Genomic DNA, 13026 nt, shown 5'->3' on the forward strand with positions numbered 1-13026 from the left:
CGAAGCTCCACCAGATGAAAATGGATTATGTGACTGTTATAATGCACAAAGTATATGATTGTGGGAATTGTATAGAACTGAACAATTTACTACTCCAACTCATTTACTTGGATAACTTTTATTTATTCTTCTTTTGTAATCTCTTGCTTGAAGGCTCTTGAAAACATATTCAGAGCTTGCATTTGTGGGTCATCTTAATACAATTTAACTCTTTAGCTTTTCCTCTCAATTATATTCCAAATGTGGCGTCGACATCCAGGGCACGATGCTAGGAAATTTCTGTGTGAAACTTTCATAGCGAGCAGTGCACCACGTGGCATAGGAAGATGACCCTGGAAGGTGACATCACGTAATAACTTCAAAAGTCTCCTGAGCAATAATCTTCAACGGCACAGGAGGCGTACTTATTATATGGCTTGCAAACGGTGTTCGACTTGTAGCAAGCTGATTTTTATGTTCTCAGAGTTGGTCCGCCAAATTAAGTGAAGCATTTTTTTCTCTAATTATATTCCAGTTGTCATTAGTATCCATTCGGAATCCTTGCAGAGCAGTGCATAACTTGAGTTATAGAATGACCCACAGAAGGGAGTATTGTAGAATTAACACCTGTTTTGTTGCCAGAAAAAAGGGAAAAACCTATTATCATATTTTGGTACTGGCAAAGGAGGTCCAATGATGTAGCTGCTCACCCGAGCTCTCATTACTCTGATAGTGACATTGTCTCTGTGCTGTGTACTCTGATAGTGACATTGTCTTTGTGCGGTGTACTCTGATAGTGACAGTGTCTCTGTGCTGTGTACTCTGATAGTGACATTGTCTCTGTGCTGTGTACTCTGATAGTGACATTGTCTTTGTGCGGTGTACTCTGATAGTGACATTGTCTTTGTGCTGTGTACTCTGATAGTGACATTGTCTTTGTGCGGTGTACTCTGATAGTGACATTGTCTTTGTGCTGTGTACTCTGATAGTGACATTGTCTTTGTGATGTGTACTCTGATAGTGACATTGTCTTTGTGCTGTGTACTCTGATAGTGACATTGTCTCTGTGCTGTGTACTCTGATAGTGACATTGTCTTTGTGCGGTGTACTCTGATAGTGACATTGTCTTTGTGCTGTGTACTCTGATAGTGGCATTGTCTTTGTGCTGTGTACTCTGATAGTGACAATGTCTTTGTGCTATGTACTCTGATAGTGACATTGTCTTTGTGCTGTGTATTCTGATAGTGACATTGTCTTTGTGCTGTGTACTCTGATAGTGACATTGTCTTTGTGCTGTGTATTCTGATAGTGACATTGTCTTTGTGCTGTGTACTCTGATAGTGACAGTCTTTGTGCTATGTGCTCTGATAGTGACATTGTCTTTGTGCTGTGTACTCTGATAGTGGCATTGTCTCTGTGCTGTGTACTCTGATAGTGACATTGTCTTTGTGCTGTGTACTCTGATAGTGCCATTGTCTTTGTGCTGTGTACTCTGATAGTGGCATTGTCTTTGTGCTGTGTACTCTGATAGTGACATTGTCTTTGTGCTGTGTACTCTGATAGTGACATTGTCTTTGTGCTGTGTACTCTGATAGTGACATTGTCTTTGTGCTGTGTACTCTGATAGTGACATTGTCTTTGTGCTGTGTACTCTGATAGTGACAATGTCTTCGTGCTATGTACTCTGATAGTGACATTGTCTTTGTGCGGTGTACTCTGATAGTGACATTGTCTTTGTGCTGTGTACTCTGATAGTGACATTGTCTTTGTGCTGTGTACACTGATAATGACATTGTCTTTGTGCTGTGTACTCTGATAGTGACATTGTCTTTGTGCTGTGTACTCTGATAGTGACATTGTCTTTGTGCTGTGTACTCTGATAGTGACATTGTCTTTGTGCGGTGTACTCTGATAGTGACATTGTCTTTGTGCTGTGTACTCTGATAGTGACATTGTCTTTGTGCTGTGTACGCCTTTTGGCGTCCTCTGGTCTAACACCGTTTTGAGACTAGTTTGATGTTTTAACATCTTAACACCTGTTTTGTTGTCAGAAAAAAGGGGAAAACCAATTCTCATATTGTAGAACTACTTCTGATATCTTATTTTCACACGAAAGGCGATGCACAGGGAAATGTCGTGTGGCAATCAAACTGATATATATATTTTAATTGTCATAATGTTGCCAATAATGATGAAAAACGAATTGTTGTGCAGTTATTGGTGAATCCTGAAACTATCAAGTCACTACACTTGAGAACTCGGTTTAATCACAAGGTGGCACCTGGATTTGAACACAGGCGAATGAGTGACCTGGCCAACCTCGATGAAAAACCATATTCGACACGTTTGTTTTATGTGTGCATGTGTAGTGACTTGCTGGGACTCGGAGACGATGTAGAGACGACACCGTTTATTAACCCTTAAACCCCCGTTACAGCGTAGCACCCGAAGAGGTAACGGCCTCTCCACCCGTTGCTCTCAGGGGAGGTATTCCCCAGCTAAACTTCGCCTACTCCCTAGCTATACCTCGGCCCTCTTCTAAGGGAGGCTAGCTGACCTGGCCCAGCCAAGGCGCAGGTCTTGACCACCAGCCACACGGACCCGGCCCTTAGAAGGACGTCGGGCTCCGAGGCTCTGGGGTCGTACCACTGGCTTGCTCTGCCCGGCCCTTACAAGGGCAGCGGGTCAGAGGAGTCCCAGGGTGTCAAGCTAGCTGGACTTCGATCTTTAACTGGTTCTTCTGGCTTCGGCTTGTTGAAGATCCCATCTCTCTCAGGTCCCCGTCTTTTATCTTAATTCCCTACCGAGGGGCGGGGGTCTGTGGTATCCTAGTACACTCCTCAGCCCCCACGCGTTGGGAGGGACGCGGGGGATCTAAACATCCCCCAGCCCCCTCCCCCCGGGAAGTGCCGGCTAGGGATATGACGATCGCCCCTTACGTCTCAATAGCAACGTTACACATGCATTCATTGGTCACCAGGATGAGACCATCAACTCGCTATATTTGAGAATGCGGTTCAACCGTGAGTGGCTTCCTGGATTTAAACATCGGATCTAACCAGTGCGGAATCATTGCTCTGCCAGGAGATTCGCTTCCTGAGCCACAGCCACCTCTAAGTTTTTGAGGTAGACTTTTGGTTACATAAAATGGGGAATGTGATATTAAAATAATCAAATACTGCATATATATAATACAATTTGTATGTATAAGGTCTCTAAATATGAGTGGATTGCAAGACTTGTCATAATAATTGCTTAACTTAGGATATGCCAACTGAAGCTTTTTTTTCCGTTCTGTGGCCAACTTTTCTTTACCTGGATAACATCGGCAATATTACCTTTGGGGAAAAATCAGTGTGAAGTGTTCCATATTGGGTATCTGAAAACTAATCGCATATTCTGTCAAAACAGGTTAAATCAAGAAAAGTATAACTGCTGCTCACTGGCCTTTTGCCAAAGCGATGTTGTCTGGCACAAAGTGCGATAGAAAAAAATGCACACACACACACTTGCAACTTAAGATTTGGACAAAACATATCTAATCTGTCATAATTTAATCTCGTACCCGCGTCTTGGACGTTGATGCTTGAAAGGGTTAAATCTACCCTTGTGTTCCCACCTAATGCTCGTGTACTGTAACCTTGAAACCGGAAAATCGTTACAGGCTGTTTATTTTCAGGCTGCAGTGCATGCGGTTTATTAGTAGCCATTACCCAAGAGTGCCGTTCTGACCGTCAGCAAAACTAATTACTGTGGCAGATGTTAGCTTTTCATTACAGCATTAATTATTTTTAATCTCCAACAAGCTCAAAGTAGTGCTTTCTGTCATGTAGAATCCACGTTTTGGTTATTTGTACATAAAACGGCACATGTCACATTGATTTCAGCGTACGACTGGAAGCTTCCGATATGCAAAGCAATGCAATTGCTCATATGGCGAGCGGGTGTGCATATTCTCAAGATGCCGATAAAAGCTCAGCGCGAAAACATTAAAGGCAGTGTCGTGGCATTCTATTATTTACAAGTAACAATACTTTCACCCGGCAAACAGTAACTTTAAGGCTTAAATTTAAACAAAAAAAGTTGCAAGCAGATGCCAGCCAGGAAGCTAATGGCATGATTTATGTAATTACTTTGTCATTTAATATTGTACTTTCAGGCATACAGCAAAATATTACCACATTTAAACACAAACTCCACATGCACAATGCTAATGTTGCCCCCTTTTCATGTCTTAGGATTGAACAGAGAATTGGGATTGGTTTGAAAACCTAATCAGGCTGTAATATTCCTGAGAAACATAAATCACACGTCACATTAGGATCTGAAAATGGTATTTGAGAGTTGTTTTTGAAATGTACGTTATAAATCGATATTAATTCATACAAGGGTGGCTTTAGGTGATTGAATGATTGGACAAATTGCTCATAGGTGATTGTCTGATTAAGATAAATACTCAATGTAGACAAATAGCCATTACTAATCTGCGTTTCTTCAATTAACATGATATATTGTGAGACACGGAACTATGAGCAGTGTAACCAACCTGCGCTCGGTGATCAGCAGTGTTAATACAATTGAAAAGCAGACTTGCGATCCCAGTTGGTCAATAAACTTGGAAAAATGCGTTGACGATCCCGTCAGTGTTTGTCCTTCTGATATAAAATGACTCCCGGGAAAAATATATCAAAGAGAGTTTGCACATGTACCTTGGAGGCATAACTTATGCCATGTTTCTCTTTCATGCGGTGTGGAGTTGATCGGCAATGTTTATGTTTTCACGTCGAGGCTGGTGAGTGGTGAACCAGCGGTTATCGCTTTAGGGGTAGTCTGGTGAATATCTGAATCGCTGCCTGCAAACGATCGAAGGGGCAGTACCATATTATATGGTTTGGAATTGCTGACCGCAGTTGCACGGTGTGGGATATTCTTAAATTTCCTTTGGTGCAGGAGATCGTCGGATCTGCCGTGAAATGTTCTGATGTGATTCAATACTGGCAGAAAACGTGATAAAAACATCATCCCCATGTTATACCAGCATAACAATAGAGATAACACGAAACATCTACAAAAGTGTTCATGTTGCATTCATTGACAATCATGATCATTAACAAAGTCGTGTCTCTCTCCCACCTGCTGTCACCAGGTTGGATTTCTAAGCGAATGACGCCATTCTTTGACCAGAAGAAACTAATTATTGATCAAGACGCTGATACCAACGCATGCCCTGTTTACAACACATGGCAAGAAAAAAAAGCAATTATGTCCCAGTAGAGATGAAACATGTAGTGAGAGATGATTTAATCAGATTATGAAAAAAGCCTGCTTTCATGGATATAAATATTAAAGAGCTGCTTCTGTACCTTGCGTAAGTTAAATCATTTGATACATTGCCGGATCGCCACTTTGATGTAAGACAGAGTTCATTTAAAGGTATTGCATATTAAACTGGAAAACTGCATGATCGTTTGAAGTGCTCTGTAATTAATGTTTGCCATTGATGTTAGAGTTCTGTTGATTTATCCACTGGAGCCTGGAAGATTGTCCCTACATGATACTGGCTGTAAACAATTTAATTTGCGCCACCTTAATTACAGTTTATATTAAAGTTAATTGCATAAATTAATTGAACCGCAAGTAAATGCTTGCTTTGAGCAGTGATCTTGACTTGATTACATTTTAATTATCCTGATTTTACAGCACTACACTTGCTGAAAAAAATATCCTCTTGTCATCCTGCATGCGTTTTTTTAATAGTAAATGCAAGTTATTTTTTTAAAGCTGGAACTTTTTATATTCGCGATGATACAAAGATGTAAAAATAAAGTTCCGGTTTAAAAAAAAATCCATTTGAACTTTTTCTAACGTGCACACATATCGCTGTTGACATTTGAAAAAGCTAAAGTTTTTTTATGGCGGAGCAGACGTCTACCGGCGAAGCCTAAATCGCCCTCAAAAGCCATTACACTCACAGTAGTCTGTACAAGACAACTGCGTCACAGTGCACTGGGTCTCATTCTGGCTCCACGTGAGTGGGAGAGTTCCCACTGTCAAGCAGTGAACGGACAACCAACCGCCAGTCAACAACCCGAAGCTGTGTGGCTACAACGCACAGCAGAAAGTGAGCATTTGGGGGAATTTTGGCTTTTTAATTTGTTCTAGATTTGAAGCTTTCGTTACTGCAAGGGTTCATACTTTTTTTCGGTAAAGTCACGTAGGTAAATTAAAATAAAAGAGAACAATTTGTATCTGTATATTATATTGTTCGATTGTTGTTGTTAGTCTCCCATATTTCGCAAGAACACAAAAATACGTGCGGGGCATTTAAATACAGCAATTGTGCAAATGAATTGGCGAACGTTATTATGTATGGATGAAGAAAGCTATTTGCACGAAAACAGTGAATGCAATGGTTGTGCCTGTATACAATTGTTGTTAAGTGTGGCTATACATTCCCCCCAGACAGATGAAGGTGATTTTTAAGAAGCATCATCGGATGCTATGTTTCCATTGCGGTATTGAATGAGCTGTTGTGTGCATTAAATATGATGCAAAAGTTATTAGACGAAAGTAATGGGTCACACAGGCACTTATTATGCACAATAAACTTGTTTCTAATTGGTTTGTATTTGGTTGTCGATCAACTTTCGAAAAAATATTTAAGAGATTCGCACAACAGCAAAATTAATGTGCATTACTCCTGTTTACATTGTGCCTGCTGCACGCTTTTTTTTAACTGGATAAATGATGCGTCAAACAATTGCAATGGAAATATAACCCGATACCACGGTTGTGTTTTTTTGTTGTAAAATTAAACTTGTGTACATAGAGATTAAACATTTTTACATATATTTACAAATGTGTGACATGTAAGCAAATTACTTATTTTCAGATAGATAAAATCAAATAACGTGTTAAATACTTATAAAGTAAGTTTTGTATACAACAAATAGTATTACATCTTCAGGAATATTTTAGCAAGCTTGCATACAGATTAAACATGTTTGCTTAATTATTTAATTCAGATAAAATATATTGGGTAGAATTTGATGAAGATAAGGGTTATAGACCAAGAAGAATTTCGGGGTTGGTTTGCATTTTAAATGATTAGATTTTTCTTTTTTAGTACAGACTTTATCCAGAGTAATTGCACATGCCAATATATATTATTAATGTTACTAATTTAACATTGATATGTTCTGCAAATTGTGTGCACGCTCTGCGTAATGTGCACAAATGTTCACAAATGTTCACTTCAGACATTGTGTTTATAGCATCCGATATATTTGAGTATTTTTAAGAATCTTTAAAGTTTGGCTGATATATAATCATCTTTCACTGATGGGCATTTTTTTCTCTTCACATAGCATCATATCTTTCAGTATACAACATGTTAAACTGCAAATATTGTGTAAAACCAATGTTTTTATTGCCATTATTAAAGTACCTTGCATAGGTCAATCTGAAGTGAAGGTCAAATGCTTACATGAAGGATGGAGCAAAATCAATGTGCTTCTTTAGCCTACCAACTTTGTTAGTATGCAGGTCACTTCTGCATAGCCTTCAAGCATGTTTGCACAAAAAGCTACACATAAAGGGCAAGCAACCAGCATTTGAATGCATTAACCGAACGTTTGCGCTAATTAAATGCATTCGGGTAGCAACCATATCAATAATTCAATGCGCGTGACCTAATCATTGCAAAATTATTTATTTGTTTCCCAAGCCAAGCTTCGTAATATAAAAAAAGGTTTTGGGGAAAAAAACAGTACAATGATTAATTCGTCATTGAGTGCAGTCCAGGGCTATGAATAGCATATTAATATTCCATGCTGTTAGTCTAGACTTGATTCCCACCGTGTTCATTGCTTGTATTAGCTACAGCTGCGTAGTATAAAGCAGACGAGAAGCCGATCACTTTGCTGCACAATTGGACATTGAAAAGGTATGCTCAAAGTAGTATTTCACTTTTATGGCATGTACTCTGAACACGCATACAGTTCTCATAAATATGATATTCCACAGTGTATTTCAATCGATTAACTTTAATGCTATTCTGATAGTGAACAAGCTATTTACTCTGGAAAGAGATGGACAACATATGTAGGCAGCTGTTGCTGGTGTTTATTCAAGCACTACTAATTTTCCAGCAGCAGAGGGCACAGCAAGAATAGGTTGGGATATGCAAAGAAAAAAGGGCCCACATTAAAATTCTGTGGAAAAAGAATTATTGATTGGCTGAAACCAATTAACAGCTGTGTAAGGGCTTACTTTTCAAGGTTAATTCAGATGTTTAGACCATCAATTAATGCAAAGCAAGTGGAATCGATATGTTTAGGGCACAATATTGTTTCAGCCGGAGTCGTGGATGAATTGATCGACTTTTCTTTCTTTGAAAGGCACTGATACAATATAGCGTATTGCATCAATAGAGAAGATCACTGGGTGATTGCCAGAAAGCGAGCGAGCAGTTCTGACAGCCTAATTAGAAGCGCACACAAATGGTCTTAATTCACTTTTTGGTTTACCGCCTCAATTGTGTGCCTCCACCGAAGAGACATTCCCGCTTTATAATCCAGCGGCTTGTACCTTAAGAGAAACGGACAAACGACATTGGTCTTTTCACCTAAAAAAAGCTTGGAGCTGGTAATCAAAACGTTAAAATAATGAGCGGTGACGGGTGTTTGTGTCTGTGTGTGTTGTACCAAGGTGTCTTTACTCACCACGTGGTTCTTAAGAATGCAGTGGAATGCAGAAACCTCAGATGAATTGTATCAAATTTTTTGCCTTCAAATTAAATGCCATCTAATAAAAGCTTTTCCCATCATTCCCTTTCAAGAATAGTAATGCCAGTAACATCGGTGTAATGGAGTATTATTTGAGACCAAGCACATTTTTGTACTTTTGTGTCAAACTATCTTATTTTATATTAATTAAAGGGCCTGTTGTGTATTGTATGTTATTGAAGAAATTGTATTAACTTGCTTTTGCTGTAATTTGTGTTCGAAAATTTTTTGCCGAAAAACTACCTACTGGAATTGTAAAAACGGAAACGTCAAAATAACAACTGTGTGTAATTGTTTTTAATACCATTAAATATTGAAACCTATTAACATTTCGTCGTGTTCTGTTTTATAGCTACGGTACAACAATGGACACTTAAAGCTTGATAGCCTGAAATATAGAATTGATAGCCTGATCACTTAATATATATTTCTCGGGATTTGGAAGAAGGTGGGGGGGGGGGATTAATTTCAAGTGTTATCCATACATTATCACAGATTTAAACAGTAAAAACACTGGGCGACATGCAAGGAGGATAAACCTTCAAGCGAATTCCGGCCATCCTCGCAGCGGCTTTTGGCTATGCCACTGAACAAAGACGGCCACTGCATTGCGCCCTTTCGGATGCGCTTCTGCGGCCGTCTGGAACGTTCTTCTGATATTAGGAATCCACTGGAGCTATGCACTTTCAAATAATGTAGATTGAGCATATTTCTTTAGACTTTTGTGTGTGTTTTAGTCGTCCTTCCCCGACACCTCAAATTAACACGGGTGACTAAGTACGGTGCGAAAAGTTCTACATGCATAAACTGCACAGAATGCATGTTTTAAATCATATTGGCATATTTGCAGCATGTTTGCGCATGGCCAGTGATGTTCCTACGATATGTATTGCCCCTCTCTGTTCAGAGCTCGCGTGGCAAGGGAGGAACTCGCTTCAGAAATGAGTCGGTCCGTGTGTGTGGAAACAGCCGAGATGATGTGACCACAGATGGACTTACAATCCCCGGCAAGAACAGGTACATTCATGTTTGTATGTATGTTGAACTTCTTTCACACTGTACGTAGCAAACCGTGACAATTGATGGTGTGGGGGGAGGACAAAAAATAAACAAGGAACCTAGGGAAAAGTAAGCTGTGTTGTAACGTTTTGTACTCAAATTGTGGCAGCTTGCAACATCGGTTTTGTTGCGCGAGAGTTCGGTTCGGCATTGCTAATAATATAAAACTTGTTTCGGCGGGATATTTAATATCACTGGCTAACAAATTATATCTGGCTTTTTTTTTGCATACGGCATAAAAGTTTCACTTTTATTAAATTAGCTGTTCACGTTCCTTGCGTGCATTTTTGTTGTGACGGCGACTGCGAGTGCAGCAATGAGTGGTGAGGGGAGAGGGAAGTTTTCCACGTAAAACCCTGCAAGGGAAATAAAAAAAACATCCCCGTTTCTACTTAATGAAGAGTAATTTGATATGTCAGGTGTCCTTGGGGAAATCTTTATTATGCGGTTAGACTCGCGTAGATTAAAGAATCGGGCCAGAAACAGACGGATCTGTCAGACCACTCGCCCACAAAGATTGTCTCTGCATGAGTTCCTGCAACTTTCCTACAAATAGTAAACACCCCAAGAAAATCTGAAATCTGCATCATAAATAAATTCTAAGTCATCCTGCTATATTTGTAGGGCAGTTTCTTTCTAAGGAAAGAAGCTGCCCTCACATTCTTCTCTGCAGAAATAGAAGTTACGTTATAATTTGTGTACTTGGTATGGATTCAAAGGCGGCTTAGATCTGCTCTTTGACAACAACAAAAAAAAATCTGCATTCTAAATTTACTTGTCATCTCAGCAAGAACATGTAACCTCCATGAATAATTTAATTATGAATCAATACAAAAAATCATTGCAGTCTCTTGGCTCGCCTTTGCACAACTTGCGTGTTTGCCTAGCGCTGTTTGTTGACGCGGTAAGCGGCTGCGTTTGTTTGACGCGCGCGTGCGTGCCGCGTGCGTGCGTGCCACGTGCGTGCGTGCCACGTGCGTGCCGCGCCCGGCTTCGCCTCGTCCCTTGCGTCCAGACCGACACGTCCCGGCCGAGATTACGGGGGTCGCGCCAATTGGTGGGGCTGGGAGACGGAGCTGCCACTGTGTAGCCCGCCCCTTCTTGAACACCTTTGTCATGTGAGCGCTTCGGGAAACAGCGCACGCTTTTTTTTAGGTGGGTAGGAAGTGTTGGTGGGGGTGGACGGAGTTTTACTCTAATATATGTTTTGCCTTTGGTGTGCTGTTGAGTCACGCCCTTCCAATATGCATTCGGCCACTGGCCAGAGGGCACAATCACTTACTACTGGAGTCTTCCGCCGTACATTTGTTACATTGTACAATTGGCAGATCTGATGTGTGATAACATTGCCCCCCCCCCAAAAAAAAAGTTAAAAGGCAATTAACCTAACAAATGGTTAAATAAAAAAAATCCGTATCAGGCGTACATTTCCCCCAATTTTTTTTTTAACACGCCTTCAGAATCGTCGATGTGTACAAACAGTGTTCATACATCGCGAGGCACATCTATTCCTGCTAACCTTTACGAATGCAAAACATTCACAGTTAAGCCTGAGATCAGTGATCTTTATGAGCAGGGTTTGCAATTAGCAAACATAGCTCCACTCCCCAAGGCCTAATTGGTACATTCAGTGTGAAGCAAAATGGTAATAAAGCGCCGTATGCGGGCATGCCTTGCGATGTATGTTTTGCTAAAGAGAGGTTAAAATCATGTTATCTGCATCTTAGAACACCGCCGAGGATTTACTCGGGCGCACCCTTGCTCATCCTGGGATCGCCCGCCAAATTCAATCTTTCGGCTGTACCCCGCTTTATGTTTAGCACTGAATCAAAGATACGGCTTCATTAGGAAATGGGAATGGCGAGGCGTGGGATTAATTATGAATGGCGGAGGAGGTTCGAGGGGAGCCGGAGGTGGGGTTCCCGCGACAGCCTCCTTGGCTGGGTGTTCACCGTGACATTGTCCCTCCTAGCGCACTTGGCTTCATCGTTCCCGCTCCCCCTCGCTCCCCACACTTGCACTCTCTCTTTCTTTTGATGAGATCTGCCGTAAAACGGAGCATGAGTGATGGCTCATGGCACCCACCGTGGTTGCGATCTATAAAATCTGTCTCCTGACTTTTATAATCCGGTCTAAGTGGGTCAGGGTGAGCGAAGAAAGGGTCGCTCACTAAAAAAAAATCAGTTTCAAGCGCGAGGGATTTCTCAGATCTGCACGTCCTCACCTTGCGCGGGTTCTAGAGCCCCACGTGTCGCCCGTAAATGGACCGGATTCGGACGCATGGTCTGAAAAAGTCTGACCACCACGAGAACTCCTACGACGGCCACGCGCGCGGCGGTAAAACGCGACTCTTATTTTACGTCGTCATAACCGGCGGCCCCGTGTTTTTTGTTGAAGCAGGTTAAATGAGGAGAAAAAAAAAGTCGACATAACCAAGTTATTTACAGCCGGTCCTCTATATCTGTAAAATGTCCCCTGCAGCTGTCAAAAAAAACATTGCCAATGGTAAATTTTGTTGACTTTTAAAACAACCACTGGTGTGTGTATATATGTAAGAGCATATGCTGTTGCATATAATAAAGATGTTTTGCTAGGACTATCTGTAAACTTATGAGATTAATTCATTCGTTTTCTTAATATTTTTTGTGATGTGATATACGCGTGTGTGTACATAAATAGGCGTTTCGTGTACGGCGCTGGTGCGTTGAATCGCGTTTAATATTGCAATTCCATCATTGTTACAAACTAACAGGTCATCTGGGCATGTAGGCCGTGTTCCATTAACCACTTTAATATTAACCGTTTATTATGTACATGCTTTTCCATCACATCACTTATGAACTATTGTGTTTCAATAACAAGGCATTTTTGTTTTAATTAGGTTAGACCTTTGGCAAGCCAGCACAGTTAATAATAGACTGGTACATTTGTTAGCATTTTTCTAATCCCAAAGTGCTTTATTATTCCAGCCTTTGCATAAGTCAGTGGGTTTTTTTAAAGTAAATAAATAGCTTTAAGCGTATTTTTTCCATAACAAGAACCGCACCAGCTGGGAGTTTGGCTACTATTTATTGCCTTTTTATTGGGGAAAAAGTAATTTGCGTCTGTGTTTGAGAAATTTCCCACTGTAATAGATGAGGATGAAGTAAGGATTAGATGAGGATATGTAAATACCAAATGATCTTTTCACGCAATGTGCAGG

The 13026-nt window shown here is 40.6% G+C and overlaps 1 protein-coding gene across 6 annotated transcripts in view; it reads left to right on the forward strand.

Moving 5' to 3' along the window:
• The window catches only part of LOC116943189 (A-kinase anchor protein 6-like), a 120087-nt gene that overhangs the window by 25203 nt on the left and 81858 nt on the right, over positions 1–13026 (forward strand). For 5 of the 6 annotated variants that reach the window (XM_032955825.2, XM_076067574.1, XM_032955826.2 and 2 more), the window contains exon 8: positions 9673–9782. In XM_032955825.2, coding sequence (XP_032811716.2) covers positions 9673–9782 — 110 coding nt within the window. Of the gene's footprint in view, positions 1–5125; positions 9089–9672; positions 9783–13026 lie in introns of those variants that run through there. The other variant, XM_032955827.2, reaches the window with a different exon arrangement.

This window comes from Petromyzon marinus, chromosome 17 (assembly GCF_048934315.1).
Source record: "Petromyzon marinus isolate PM22_M1 ecotype Great Lakes invasive population chromosome 17, UKy_Petmar_22M1.pri1.0, whole genome shotgun sequence".
NCBI classification, from domain to species: Eukaryota; Metazoa; Chordata; class Hyperoartia; order Petromyzontiformes; family Petromyzontidae; genus Petromyzon; species Petromyzon marinus.